This window comes from Oryzias melastigma, linkage group LG5 (assembly GCF_002922805.2).
Source record: "Oryzias melastigma strain HK-1 linkage group LG5, ASM292280v2, whole genome shotgun sequence".
Taxonomy (NCBI): domain Eukaryota; kingdom Metazoa; phylum Chordata; class Actinopteri; order Beloniformes; family Adrianichthyidae; genus Oryzias; species Oryzias melastigma.
The window spans coordinates 34,746,243-34,761,171 of NC_050516.1; the positions used below are offsets into that span (position 1 = coordinate 34,746,243).

The 14,929-nt window shown below is 40.5% G+C and overlaps 2 protein-coding genes across 3 annotated transcripts; one reads left to right on the plus strand and one right to left on the minus strand.

Annotated features, from left to right (window-relative positions):
• Positions 1–953: 953 nt before the first annotated feature.
• On the minus strand, positions 954–5,236 carry kbtbd12 (kelch repeat and BTB (POZ) domain containing 12). The gene is made up of 5 exons (XM_024270524.2): positions 4,164–5,236; positions 3,810–4,080; positions 2,403–2,553; positions 1,855–2,052; positions 954–1,781 (listed from the first exon to the last, which is right to left on the minus strand). The coding sequence occupies exons 1-5, from the start codon at positions 5,234–5,236 to the stop codon at positions 1,612–1,614; spliced, it is 1,863 nt and encodes a 620-aa protein (XP_024126292.1). The 3' UTR covers positions 954–1,611.
• Positions 5,237–6,476: 1,240 nt separating this feature from the next.
• slc26a6l (solute carrier family 26 member 6, like) lies at positions 6,477–14,201 on the plus strand. Of its 2 annotated transcripts, XM_024269021.2 has the most exons (19): positions 6,477–6,644; positions 6,730–6,869; positions 6,950–7,060; positions 7,148–7,323; positions 7,410–7,574; positions 8,587–8,739; positions 9,025–9,107; positions 9,198–9,345; positions 9,422–9,535; positions 11,463–11,540; positions 11,660–11,755; positions 11,843–11,949; positions 12,082–12,151; positions 12,239–12,331; positions 12,416–12,526; positions 12,609–13,037; positions 13,588–13,642; positions 13,723–13,868; positions 13,951–14,201. In XM_024269021.2, the coding sequence occupies exons 1-19, from the start codon at positions 6,505–6,507 to the stop codon at positions 13,975–13,977; spliced, it is 2,442 nt and encodes an 813-aa protein (XP_024124789.1). In that variant the 5' UTR covers positions 6,477–6,504; the 3' UTR covers positions 13,978–14,201. The 2 variants fall into 2 exon arrangements, with proteins under 2 accessions (XP_024124789.1, XP_036067976.1); XM_036212083.1 differs by having other exon boundaries at positions 6,950–7,323.
• Positions 14,202–14,929: the final 728 nt, after the last annotated feature.

Below are 14,929 nucleotides of genomic sequence, written 5' to 3' on the forward strand. Positions count from 1 at the left end.
CTTCTGTTGTTAGATGGATTTAAGATGTCGGCATTATTTGGAAAATATTGTGAACTTCTTGATTTCACTTTTAAACTCTACATTAATGAACAAGTAATGAACTTTATTTTAATGTAATGATAAATATCTATGTGGCATATGCTACCACTTTTACGATATAAAGGACAAAAACATATTTAAAGAAACTATACTTTAAAGAGACTAATTTCATTTTATTGTTTAATAGGGCTGCCACGATTATTCGAATAATTGATAGTGCTGCTACAAATGATTATTTTAATATTCGACTACGAAGGATAATTTTTTTCAGATTAGTCGACTAATCGGGTCATGGGCAAACTGGATTAAAGCACTCGTGTTAACCATCATTAGCTTTGAACTAACCAAAACTAGATATATAGCATTACCTGAGATAATGCTAGTGTGAATGCTGTAAGCTGAATTTGGCAGCTGAAGAAGCCAGTGATGATAGCTGAAGGTGCAAAAATTGATAGCTAAGCACGCTTAAGTTAATAGCTGAAAAAAGCTGAAGCTGATAGCCAGCTAAAATATGAGTTTAATGCCAAATTAGCCTTAAAACTAAAAAAAAAAATGCCCAAATTAGCCAAAATAGCTAGTATGTAGCTGAAATATTAACTTGATCTTTTGTGAAAAATAGTTCATTTTTTCATAATCCGACCTCATTAGAGAGATAGGGAATATATATAACCTTTATATATAAAATTTTTATTAAATTGTTACGTCATCTTGAGGGGCGGGGCATCTGTCAAAACCAGTTTGATGGAAAGTATATTCCTTATGTCTCTCATTTCATTGAATCTTGTTTTAATCAGAAACTAATGAAGGACTTTGCCCTGACAATTAATTTAAATTTCAATAAACCATCATCTTAACTGTCTTTATTTTTAGCTAGTTTTAAGCTAATGATAGTTAAGATGTGCGCTTTACATCCACTTTGCGAATGACTAGATTAGTCGACTAATCAGTAAAAATTGCTGGCGACTATTAAAATAATCGTTTGTGGCAGCCCTATTGTTTAGATCCATTTATATAATCCAGTTTATTATTTGTTTTTACAAAGTGCATATGTAAAGCATTTTTTACTGTGCTTTAGAAATGACTAGATTAGTCGACTAATCAGTAAAAATTGCTGGCGACTATTAAAATAATCGTTTGTGGCAGCCCTATTGTTTAGATCCATTTATATAATCCAGTTTATTATTTGTTTTTAAAAAGTGCATATGTAAAGCATTTTTTACTGTGCTTTAGAAAATTAAAATATACATTTTTATAATTTTGAGCCTGTTAGACCTGATGTTCCCCGTGTTGATGGACATATGTTAATGAAGCATCAGGTGTTAAACTGCAAAAACAAAATAATAATAATGCTCCTATATGTTTACATGGACGATTAAGTTGAATAATCGTTACACCTCTAGTAATTACTGCAGATGTCACATCAGCAAATGAACTGTTAGTGTATGTTAAACATTCAGAACTTTCTGTTCTCTATGCTAAGCGCTAATTTGCCCCCTAAGTGATTTTCTCCAGTAGCATTAATCATTAATTTGCGTCACTAGTTTTCCTCACACAGACTTTGATCTTGCTGTGTCATACTTCGACTAAGTCTGCAGGTGGGGGGGTAAGTCCCCTTGGATTCAGATTTGCCACCAAGCAGACGTCATAGTTGTCATGCATCAGAGCATTTCGAGCCACCACAGTCCAGCGGTCCTCCTGGGGATCCAGCTCCAAAATGTCTTTGGTTATGTTGTCATGTCGCCCTGAGGGGGAATCATAACCACAACATATCAGAATTCAAAATCTGATTCAATATTTGCATATGTGCTTCACTACCTGCTCCCTTGTAATATCCACAGATGTAAATCTTTCCTCCCACCATGCCTGCGTTGGAGGCTTTGGTGTGCAGGGAGAGCTGTGGACAAGGTAGACTAGGTCCATCCCTCCAGCAATCTCTATCTGGGTTGTAGATCTCTACAACATCCAGACAATGACGCGACTGACCGCGATCTACACCTTCACACCCAATACCTCCTGCAAGACAAGACATGAAAATTGTTACAAAGGCTCAGCCCATTGTGATGACGTCACTGAATGCGACATCGCATTTTCTTCTTCTGTGTTTTGCAATACTATTCAGCACTGGAATAAATTAAGAACACCTTCCAACTGGAGCCTCATCTCTTCCTACCTTCCTGTGCTCTGACTGGCACACCATCTTGTTGCTGTTATACCCCAAACCCGAATCAGTGATACAGTCCACCATTTACTCCACAACAAAAATGAACAAAAATATTCACCATTATTGGCATCCATGGATAAACTAATGATTAAAAAGAGACTAGTACTGAAGCAGTTTGTTAAACGGAAAACAAAGTTCCTACCGATCACGTATATTTCACCGTTGAGTTCCACAGCGCTGCAGCGGTACTTGGAGTACTTCATGGGACCCAGCTCTGTCCATTTGTTGGTGTTTGGATCATACTGGAGCAGGCGGTTGCTGAGACGATCAGGCTCGTCATCCAAGCGATACGACTGAAAGGGAAAAGGGAAAAACAAAGCAGTTAGTCTGGTCTCAGACTGTATTAGAAAAGATCTTTAAACATGAACTCCAATGAAAATGGTGTTTTTAACATGTTCTCGTAGCACGTTTCTCATGATGGAGGACACGTGTAACCTTTGTGCAATCTTAGACATGTTTACATTAAAAGTGGGGTCACCTGGACCCCACAAGACAATGCACTGATTTTTTTTTCTGTGATTTTTTCATTTTCACTGGTGTCTGTGGGAGACGTGAAATCCTGCCCACCTTTGTCCACCTTTGTCATGGGAGGGATCACACATCAATGTAAGGTTGGGGTCATCTGAACCCCATAAAAGAGTACAAGGGTTAAAAGAATTTCAGATTAAAACTGTTTCCAAGTATTCTTTATTCAGTTCAAGATGGATCAGGAGCAGATAAAAAACTGCCGTTTTAAATGTTCTCAGTTGTCAAAGTCTCCCTCCATGATGCTCCGCTCCATTCTGATGCATCCATTTGTAGTTAAATAGATCCATGTATCTCTTCGTTTTCTTCATCTGAGCTGTACGACTGGATAGCTTAAATTTTGCTCACCATTTTTGTTGCACTGCTAACGTTAGCATGGAGGTGTAAGGGGCTATAAACTAGCACATGGGTGCCCAAATGGGGGAGCCAAGTTGTGGCTGTGGAAGCCATGGAGTGTTTAGTGAAACCCCTTACCTATTTCCCATTGATTCTCCATGGTGTTACAACGGCTATAATATACTGTCAGCCTCCGGTTGGCGCTGTTAGCACTTTCTTTGCCTGTGGCTATGGGTGAAACAACCCCCAAGTTTTATTTTGTGTTAGAAAATCCCAGGAGCCTTCACGGTCACTTCCAATGCTTTTAGCGGCCTTTTTCAGCTAGCCAAGAGGGAACGACAACAGCAGTGTCAAACGGATAAAGACCAGCTTCACGTCTGTCATTAGGATCCCAGTTTGCTGTTTTCATTGGAAGAACGTTTGTTTTAGCTTGCTCTTGGTTTTTTTTTAATTAAAAATTACAATCCATTTAGATTTTGGCCCTTTGACCCAAAAAGAGCTAGCGGAAGAGAGTGTAAATAAAGGAATGATGGGATATCAGCAGAGGCTTACTTTCATGCCAAAATTCACACCCACAACTCAGAGGTGAATTTCTAATGAACTGCAGAAACTATGTACCAGAAAACGACAGGGTTTTTTGGTTTTGACTGGTGAGACTTTAAACACCTGCCAGGGGAAGAACTTGTACCTGTGGGGTGAGACCACCCATCACATAAAGGCGGTCTTTCATTCTGACCAGACTGTGGTAGGCCAAAGGCATAGGAAGGGGGGGTGCACTCCGCCAAGGTCCACCATGTAGTGACCATCGCTCCACACTGTTCGTGATGAGAAACTGGTTCTTTAGCTTCATCTGTCCTCCTAGGAGATACAGTGTGTCCCCCAGTGATCCCAGAGCATAGGAGTCGCGGTACTCTGCAGATGTCAGGTGTTCCCAGCTTCCTTGAGCCTCCACTTTATACCTGTAGACTCAGCCAATAAGAGACAAAATGCCATCTATGATGTATGAGTACACCTAGGCAATAATGTAGAAAAGACTTCTCACCTGTAGATCTCAACATTCATGTCTTTTTGTCGGGACATTCTTTTTGCACTTGCTTCTCCGGCCACAATAATGTCATTACTTTCTGTCACAACTCCAGCACACACATACCCCAGAGCTTCTCCGTAGCGAGGCGACGTGATGTAGTACGTCCGGCTAGTTGATGGAGCATAGCAAAAACTGCTCTCGGCGTATTTACCGTACCTTGACCTGATCCCTGAAGTGTCATTTCCAATGCAGAGTAGCAGATCAGTGGTCTCCATGCCGTACCGGAGTTTGATTTTCCGAGGTGCGGCTGAGGGATGCATTGCCACGGCCTGCAGAGCCTCATTCATCATCTCAAGACATTCAGCATCAGCCAGCAGTGCGGTGTTTCTCTTCATGGCCTCTCTCAGAAAGTCTGGGTTTATCAACGGCAGGCGGACCTTTCTCAAAAGCTCCGGAAGATGCAGAGCACGTCCCTCTTGATCACCTAGAGGGTTGTGTTTGACCCAGCAAAGAACCAGATCCAAGATGGTTTCTTCTCGCGACACATTCAAGTCATCAGAACTCAGAAGCTTTCCCAGCTGATGGGCCTCCAGGTCCAGAATCTCCTCGCTCCGACAGACTTGGACAAAGTTTTGCCTCAAGAAGCGCTCAGCGTGGTCAGCCAGTTCCTCTGCACCAAGGTCCCGGGCAAAATAATACACACCTAGGCAGTTGGATGCATCCATGTTGTCTGTCATGTGCTGCTGACAGCGTATGAACACGTCGTCCATCTGAAGAAGAAAAGCTGCAACAGAGATCCCCTGCACACTGGCGTTGGTGAGATGAAGATCTGAGCAGTACATGTAGTTCAGGAGCAGCGCCAGGCTTTCTGCAGGGGTGTCGTGCAGGAATATCTCTCTGTTGTTGCACTCCCGCAGACCACATGTGAACATGACGCGGAAATATGGGCTGAAGGCCGACAGAACCACTCTGTGGCAAGGGAAGCTGATGCCTTCAGCAACCAGCACCACGTCCGTCAAATGTTCAACTTCCCTCATCTTCCTCAGCTGATCTAGCAGCACCAGCCCATGTTTGGTACTATGATCCATTTTCCTGTAAACTATAAACGTTCAATATGATACAGGAGACTTTCTCAAATCAGAGCAAACAGCAATGTTGTCTCTGAAAAACAAAGGCAAACCCAAAAAACAGATTATTTTCTTATAATCTAATTTCATTAAAGCACATGTTGATCCTTTAATTAATGTTACTTTAAGGTGCTCTAAAAGACAATAAACATGTAATGTTCCATAATTGTCCCTAAAGTTACCCTTTGTCAAAGGGATTTATAGAATTCCACATATATTTTTTTGATTTAGTTCATGAAATCATTAAATAGTAGAAATAGTTCACCACTGTTGCAGTTTTTTATTAATGAAAATGATCAAAAACAGTTCATTTTCAAGACACATTTCCACAGACGCAGTCAAATAATCCAACATGTGCAACATTGAGATTGTTTTTTTTAAAACACTTACAAAAATTGGGGGCTTTTCTTGACTTGAGTAGTTCCTGTGTAGTCTATGCAAGCCAACAAAGAGTCATGCTTTTCTCCAGGCTCAGTGTGTTTGTGCAAGTCAGAAGAATTGAGAGATCTGAGCAAACGCAAGGCAAAGGCATCCTCCCTGACGCTGCTGCCCTATGAGCTGTTGGCCCAAAATAGACAGTGTTGTTGCCGGCAGTAAGTGGGTCACGGGGCTTTGAGAAGTCATAAAAGATCTTTTCCTTTCAGAGCGTCACATTTAAAGACATGAGGATGTACTTCACACTTTGTCTTGTAATCCTTGCGTGTTTTTTTTTTTTTGTGTGTGTGTTTTTTGCGTTGTAATCCTACATTAAGGTTTGGGTGAGTTGATCTTGTGCACGCTGAAGGGAATGACCCGCTGCACTCAGCAGGGATTCAAATTTCATATTAAAGCATTCACTCACACACCATGTTCCTCTGGATCTATTTGTTCCCACCAAGTTTCAACATTTCAACTCGTGAAACAGCGGCAGCAACTTCAGTAAACACATGTTTTTACACTTTGTGACGCTTACCAGACAATAAAAGTGTTTTATTATTATTTACTTGCATATACGGCTTATTATAAGAGCACAAGCATGCCTCACATTTCATTTGTGTTTTTTTTGTCACTTGTTTATTGGAAAAAAAGAGACAATGGAAAAAATTAGTCATTACAACTGAGGCCATAATCACATCTTTTGGTTGATCAGCTGCAACGGTTCTGCCCACCACATCCTGATGCTGGTTAACCATTAGGCAGAGGGGTTTATAAAAGCTGATGAGAAAGCTGTTTTGTCAAATTTCCTTGAAATGGACTCCAGACACAGATTTGGGAAGTACAAGGTGGAGCGGGAAGTGCTGGATGAGGAGCGACTGGAAGAGTTAACTCAGAGAAAAACATACTCTGACATCCACCCACCTCTAACTAAACAGCTCAAAGAATCATTCAGGTAATCTATTATTTTATCAAAAAACATGTTTAGTCCATTTTTTTTTTATTTGAAAGGAAGAAAAAAAATGTTTCTACTTTTGCAGATGTACTGTCCCAAAGCTGAAGCGAAGTTTGGTGGGCAGCTTCCCAGTGCTGTACTGGCTACCCAAGTATTCGGTCTGGGATTATGGAATGCCAGACCTCATCTCTGGGATTAGCGTGGGTATAATGCATCTGCCCCAAGGTATGACCAACAAGAAAACATTGAATCTCCAAACATGCCACTTTGTAAATCATCCAAACACTACTGGGTGTGTTGGACAGGTATGGCGTATGCACTGCTTGCCTCCGTGCCACCTGTGTTTGGACTCTACTCTTCTCTCTATCCAGCATTAATCTACTTCTTTTTCGGAACATCTCGACATATTTCAATTGGTACGTACAAACGTGAGAAAACACCTTATTACTGTCATTGTCTCTTATTGAAATGTCTAATTTCAGTTCATCTGTTCCCGTTATCAGGTACTTTTACCATTCTCAGCATCATGGTGGGCGGTGTCACAGAAAAACTTGCTCCAGATGAGATTTTTCTCAAAACAAACGGGACAAATATCACTGCAGAGGTCGATATAACAGCCCGTGATCTGTACAGGGTGAAGGTGGCTGCTGCAGCTACTCTTCTAGGGGGGCTTATTCAGGTTTGTAAAGAAAAAAAAAAAAACAAATTTCAAGGTTTCTATTGATCCTCACAAATGCCATAATGTAAATGCGGCTGTGTTTGTAGGTGTTTTTAGGAATTGTAAAGTTTGGATTTGTGGGAACCTATTTGTCCGAGCCTCTGGTTCGGGCTTACACAACAGCTGCTGCAGCTCATGCTGTGGTGGGACAGCTGAAAACAATATTTGGAGTTTCAGCCAGACGCTTTAGTGGCCCACTGTCACTGGTCTACGTGAGTATTTGGACAAACAAAGACTTGTTGCAATTGCTTGTTGTTGCTTGAGCTACAAATATCAGATGAACTAAAATATAATAAAACACAAACAAATGCTTACATTTTCTGAATATCCCAAGCATGTAGAAGATCTTTTATTTATCCATTATTTATCCATTTTCTAAACTTCATATGTCTCTTTTTGGGGTCACAAGGTGGCCGGGGCCTGTCCCAGCCTGTCCCAGCTTCTGTAGGGATACAGGACTGGAAAGGTCTACATTTTGCCACAGGGTGCACAATCCCTCCCACACACATTCATGTACACCTAGGGACATTTTAGAGCAGGGGTGTCAAACGCATTTTGGTTCAGGGACCACATTAAAACCGTCTGATAGCAAAATAACCCATGCAACTTGTCATCTGTAGCTTGGTTTTTGTTTTTGTCAGTTGAAAAAAAAAATCCTTCAGTTAACCTAGCAGCCTAATCACTTATTATTACACTGATTATTATAATTATTTATTTTTCTGTTTTTATGCCGGTCTTGCGTTTCATTTACTCCCCCTAGTGGCGGAATTACCTATTGGGGTAATTTCTTTAAAGAACCAGAACTCACCACAAGAATGGGCTAGAAACTTGCTTTTTTTTCCAACATCCTTATCATTTTGTTTCCTCTTGACTGGGCTGGACCGAATTAAACCATTGTATATTTGACACCCCTGTTTTAGAGTAACTAATCAATCTACGAAGCATGTGAGAAAGCTGGAGTGCCTGGAGAGAACCCACACATGTGACAGAACATACAAACTCCACACAAAAAGTACCCAGTTGGCATTCATACTAGAGCCTTCATGCTGTAAGGCGCGAGCACAAATGTGCAGCCTTTAGAAAATCTCATGTAAATGGCAGATACTTCTTTGGAGCTTTACTTTTATATTCCAAAGTGCTTTACAGAAACATGCACACACAGTCAAACATGTATGTAGAATGTTAGCACTTGTAGTCTGGCAGTGAAACTCTTTCATTTTTCAGACTCTGGTGGATGTTTGCTCCATGCTGCCACAGACTCATCTCCCTACACTGGTGGTCAGTGCTGTGACCATGGCGCTTCTAATCGCAGCCAAAGAGCTCAACGGGTTCTTCAGCTCAAAGCTGCCAGTGCCTGTCCCGGTGGAGCTTCTCACGGTCAGTTCACACGTGGAGGCGCTCTCTGGCCTCGTACTGTCTAATCACCTCTGGGTGCTGTGCTGATGATGCAACACTGAGAAAGCACAGACTCAGTGGAAAGAAGCGGCTGAATCAGCAGCGGAGCGCTCTTTATTTATGTGCTATACAGCACAAATCTGCAATTTGTAGATAATATTTAGCTCAGCTTTTAGTCTATGATTGACCACATTGTAATGGTTGATGCTTTAGGCCAAAGAAGTGCTGTGCAATTTGTGATTTGTAAATTTATCTTGGTTTATTTAGATCATAGCAGGAACTTTGATATCTTCATATGCCAACCTACAAAACAACTACTCTGTTAAGGTTGTTGGAGAAATTCCAAGTGGGTGAGTGTTTGTGTTTAAGTTACAATAATCTAATTAGTGAATGTGGAAACACTTTGAGCTTTTATAATTTTTTTCTCTCCTGTGAGTCAGTTTAGAACCTCCAAGTGTACCAAGCGTGTCTCTTTTTGGAGAAGTCATTGGGGATGCTTTTGCACTGGCTGTTGTAGGATATGCTATTTCCATTTCACTTGGTAAAACATTTGCACTTAAACATGGATACAAGGTGGACAGTAACCAGGTAAGCTCCCATCAAGATAATCCAGTGTATCCTTTTTTAACCCTATTGATTTCTAAAAAATGAAAACTCACTGCAGGAACTGGTTGCACTTGGTCTCAGTAATGCGGCAGGAGGCTTTTTTCAGTGCTTCTCCGTCTGCGCCTCAATGTCTCGAAGTCTCATCCAGGTGACTACTGGAGGTAAAACACAAGTAAGTACAAAATATCACAACATCACCCAACTTTAAACTTTTGAATTTATACAATATAGAATTGAAAGTCATTTTTACAAAGCTGGATTTCAAAAATCACTTTTTTTTCACTCAAGCTCACTTTTGTTTGGATCATTGACATGAATATCAATGGACTATCAACCCCTCTTCTCTTGTGTTCCAAAAAGAAAATACCTGCTGGTAGAAAGAAGAACAAAGTCACATGGACTTCTGTTGAGAAACAGACGGTTATTTCTCAGTCATTTTATTTGTCATAATAACCATTCTTGCTCTGATGCATTTGTCTTAGCCCGCTCTCCTCAAGATAATTTTTCTTTATCGCCAGTTATTCAAGTTATAAACTGACCAATCAGATGCCTCAACAAAAGCATGAGGCTCCCACTGGCCCCGCCTCGAACGTTTGATTGACAGATTCCTCAAATCTGCTTTCAATAGGAGGGGTGTTGACTTTGAACAGACCAGAACAAGCTCACTCACGATTGGTGACAGTAGTTCCTCTAATAACATGACTCAGACTGACTCGGACTAATCGCTGTCGAGGGGTGGCAATCGTATGCAATATGGCGGTAGACGTACCAGGAAGTGACGACAAAGGCTTATTTACGGTCTATGGTTTGGATGGTGGTAGCCGTAGACTTACTGACGTTGCCCCTCTCTGACACGTTGGCATCTGTATCGCGAAAAAAATTATGACATCATTTGGTTGGAGCTAGGAATAGACCATGGATGACATCACGCTCACTCAGTCCAGTTGTCATATACAGTCAATGACCAACATCTAAGTCAGCTCAGGAGGTTATTTTTCACATGACAACAATCTGTCGTCCTCTGATGACAAAATCATGATAAATTGGAGTTCATTAAAAAAAAACTCCTAAAAAATCAAATCCAGCCTTTCACTATTATTAGTTTTAAAGGTTTTGTAGTTTGTGGTTTTGAAGATACCTGCTGCCATGTGATCAAAGTGGTAAAAACGTCTCTTCAGTAAGGTATAATTGGTACTAAAACCAGGGCTTTCATTGTTTTTGCAGTCTTCCTTGCTGGAACACTCTAATATTTGCACAAATCTTTAACAAAACACTACGATCCATCTGCTTTGAATATCTGCCTGCAGTGCAGCCTTACAGAGAGAAGACCCTGATTCAAATTCCAGCTTGTGTGGAGTTTGCATGTTTTCCCTGGCTTCTTCCTACAGTCTAAAAATATGCTTCACGCGTTAATTGGTGTCTATGTAGCCCCTAGGTGTGCATGTGGGTGTGTGTGATTGTGTGTCTCTGCAGCAGACTGGTGACCTGTTCAAGGTGTACCACGCCTTCACCCAACAGTAGCTAGGTTGATTCCAGCAACTTTATAACCCTTAAAGTGAACCAGTGGGTTCAGAGATTAAATTAATTCAATTTTATTTATATAGTCCAACATCACAAAACAATTGTCTCATTGGGCTTCATATCAGTAATTGTACAGAAGCAGAAAGTGTGTCATTAAATATAAGCAATAGTCGATTGCTATACTACACTAAACAGACTGGTTATCTCAGCCAAGACGAGCCAGAGGCACGCCACAACCAAGAACAGGAGCGCAGAGGATCCACCTGGAATTCTGTAACTGTGATGAAGTGTACTTGTAGTGAACTTAAAGGACTGCTTGTCAAATCATCATTGATCTAAAACACAAGTACAAATAACTACAGTGTTTGAATGATTCAAAAAAATTACATTCTGGTGGATAAGGTTTCATGGAATGCTGGTTTTTCTGAAGAAAGTCTTCCCTGTGCAGCTTTTTGAGGTTTTAAAATTTCACACAGTTGAGGACTCAACTGTGTATCAGCCGTGCAATAATAGCCTCTGATACTTCCCAGTATCTGGATAGAAAATGAGAAATAACAGACTCTCTTTTGGGCTTTCAGATGGCTGGACTGGCCTCAGCTCTAATTGTGCTTGTGACGATTTTGAAACTGGGGGCGCTGTTTCAGGAGCTACCAAAGGTCACACTACTTCCTCACTTGTACATTGGTGTTTAGTTAACACAAAAAATAAACTATACGCACGGCCTGGAACATCAGTTATACATTAGATAGTCATGTGACCAACCCTGTGGTTTTAGGCTGTCCTGGCATCAGTCGTCTTTGTAAATTTGAAGGGAATGTTCAAGCAATACTCGGACATCGTTACTCTGTGGAGGAGCAACAAGACTGATCTGGTGAGAAGAGCACTAAATACATCACTATGACATTAGTATTAAATTATGTGATGAATAATCTTTTCATCCTTTCTCTGCAACATCCAGGTGGTGTGGTTGGTCACCTGGGTGTCAACGATGCTGCTAAATCTGGATCTGGGTCTCGCCGCATCCATCACCTTTGCTCTGTTTACAGTTATCTTCAGAACTCAGCTGTAGGATTATCCTCCACCTATTTATAATGATGCATTTTTCTAATCATTTAAATCCTTTGGTATTATGAAAGGATGCCAGATAAAAACTGAAAATATAATGGAGTCAAAGTGTTTTTGTCTTCTGTTCTTCAGACCAACATACTCTGTTCTGGGAAATGTTCCCGGGACAGAACTGTACGTCGACATGGAAACACACAGGGAGGTGGGACAGATGGCTGCAGATTCATTAGTGAAACCATTTGTGCTGCGGTGGCACAAAGAACAAATCGTTTTTCCTCTTATTGGACAGGCGAGACAGATTCCAGGTGTCACCATATTCCGTTCTTCAGCTACAGTCTATTTCGCCAATGCCGAACTTTACCTGGAGGCCCTGAAAGAAAAGGTTTGTTCTTCTTCCTCGTGGTTATCTCAGCTCCAGATGGATCGTTTTAAACTAAAAATAAAAAAGTGGTTTATTTGATTTTAGAGTGGGCTTGACATCAGCAAAATGATCATCTATAAAAGGCGACAGGAAGCCAAACAGAAAAGGAGAGAAAAAAGAGCAGAGAGGCGGGCAAAGAGGCAAGCCAAGAGAGAGGTACTGTTCCGGAAAAGGTGCTAAATATAAAATGGGCACAATTTTAAATTTTAGTCAAGTAAAAGAAATATTTTTCCTTCAGAAACGGGCTCAAACAGCGGCTATAAATATGTCTGGACCCCCGGATCTGTTTGTGGAGGATGAGGCTGGCTGCTGCACAGAAATATCCATGGATGGGACCATCACGGAAAAGGAGGAGCAAACCTGGAGCGAGAAGGAAAACGGGACAGTGTTTGTCATCCCGTCTTCTCCTCGGACAGTGGAGGGCCACTGCAGGTGGGAGTATCTGAAAGGTGGAGATCCGGACTGCTCCAGTTTAGGGTGGATGTCGGAGCTGCAGGACGGAGACACCACCACTCTGGGATCAAGCAGTGAAGACACTCTGAGTCGAGACCTGGAGCGGGTCTCCCTGGGGTCCCTCGGGAAGTGGACCTGGGACATTCACTCCATCATTCTTGACCTTTCGACTGCAAACTTCACCGACACAGTGGCCATAAAACTGATGAAAAATGTAAGTAAATCAGCAAAAAAACAGAACAAGATAAAAAAAAGTTCTGACTTTACAGCTCATTTTGAAGCTCAGAGGAAAACTTGTGCTGCATGTCTGACACGTATTCACACTGGACAAGCAGGGAAAGATTTCTTCTTTTTCTATTGTTTACTAAATACAATTGCCAATCATAAATATAGACGGCTGCAGTCAGAGGGCCATGTACTGTTGGGTATGAGACCACTGTGAAATCAGATGACTGCTGGGTGGCGTAATGACGGCATCGCATCACCTGTTGCAGGTGACTTGCAATCTGGTGATGATCTGGAAGATCTGAAGATCTGAAATTTAAAGGAAGTTTTAGAATGATTCTTTAATCTGTTTAAGTCATTATGATCTTTAAAATACTTTTGTGCATTTACAAAATGCTTTCATGGTCAGAAAAACCTTTATTTTTATGTGCTATCAAAACTATTTTATCAATAAAACAGAAGGGGATGGGCATGGACAATTAAAGTTACTAAAATAATTTAATCATTTTAAAAATAAATTCATGATTTTACATTAATAGATTTTCCAAGACTTCAGTGAGATCGATGTGGATATCTACATGGCCGGTTGCCAAGGTGAGTGAATACTTTCTTTCTTTCTTCTTTAACCTCCTAGAATCTTCTGTTTGATGATTCCTAAACTCTCATCTGATCAGAGTCGGTGGTGGAACAGTTAGAGCGGGGAGACTTCTTCTGTGAGACCATCACAAAGGGAAATCTCTTCGCTTCCGTTCACGACGCCGTGCTGTACTGTCTCAACAATCGTGGAGCTACGTCCCCTCCCAGATATGACCCGTCAGCAGTGAGTGTGATGAAAAACTCTGCAAAAGACTCACAAAAACATCGTAGTTCTGAATGATGACGCAAAAATGATTTCATTTCAGAGCCTAAACAGCAGCACAAAACTCTGAGATCTTCGACAAGTCAGCAAATCCAGCAGAGAAGACTGGAGAGAGGCGAGGAAGTTGGAAATGTACTTTTATAAATGAAATACCAAAAAGGAATCTTTATGTAATGCAATGAATTTTTCTGTTTTGATGAATATTTATACATTTTGTGTTTAAAAAAAAGGCAAATACCAAAGGTTTATGAGCTGAATATACCTTTTATTCAGTGAAGGATGAGACAATATCTTAAAAAAAATCTAACAAAATAATGAAGGACATCTTGTGCATTTTAAATTCTTGTGCATTTTTAAGGACAGCAATTTTGGTGAGTTCAAGGTCAAAGACAAGGCATCATGCATCACACAGGATGTGCGAGTAATTTCCAATGCTACTTTCAGATGCAGTTATTTGTACACGTAAACACTGAAAAGTTACATGCAAAGAAAGGTTTTGTGCAACATTAGGAAGAACCGGAGAGGCAACAATGCTTTGGAGACTTGAATAAATGTGTAAACAGACATTTCTATCCTAACATGACCTAAAGACGGTGTGAGTAAACCAGAGGTCGGCAACCTGTAACAGTAAAAGAGCCATTTGGGATAGTTTTTTACTGATCAAAACCTAGAAGGAGCCACAGAAATTTATTTTAGCCTTTAAGAAATTTGGATTTGCATTCATGACCTTTTTGTTTGTTTGTTTGTTTTTTTTAATAAATTTGAATTATGTCTCTTTTTTGGCCGGAACAAAAGCAAAAGTATAAAAAGAATTGATCATTTCTCAAAAAGGGATTTTTGCTAACGTTTTTACCTTTAGAAGAGGCCAAATTAGCGAAAAAGCTAGCTGGTTGCTTAATTACTTGCTGAACTCCAAATTAGCCGAAAATTTGTCCGTTAGCCTAAAAACTCCAGTAAACAAAAAGGTTAGTATATTGATAAAATATCAGCTAAATCCCAAATTAGAAGAAAAAAATTAATTA

Excerpts from the sequence above, each read along its gene's own strand:
- kbtbd12 (XM_024270524.2), bottom strand. The coding sequence starts at position 5,236 with ATGGATCATAGTACCAAACATGGGCTGGTGCTGCTAGATCAGCTGAGG. Across the intron at positions 4,081-4,163 it reads ATGAATGTTGAGATCTACAG|GTATAAAGTGGAGGCTCAAG; the intron begins GTGAGAAGTCTT and ends CTGAGTCTACAG. Across the intron at positions 1,782-1,854 it reads TGGATATTACAAGGGAGCAG|GGCGACATGACAACATAACC; the intron begins GTAGTGAAGCAC and ends ATTCCCCCTCAG.
- slc26a6l (XM_036212083.1), top strand. The coding sequence starts at position 6,505 with ATGGACTCCAGACACAGATTTGGGAAGTACAAGGTGGAGCGGGAAGTG. Across the intron at positions 8,740-9,024 it reads TCCCGGTGGAGCTTCTCACG|ATCATAGCAGGAACTTTGAT; the intron begins GTCAGTTCACAC and ends TGGTTTATTTAG. Across the intron at positions 13,038-13,587 it reads CCATAAAACTGATGAAAAAT|ATTTTCCAAGACTTCAGTGA; the intron begins GTAAGTAAATCA and ends TTACATTAATAG.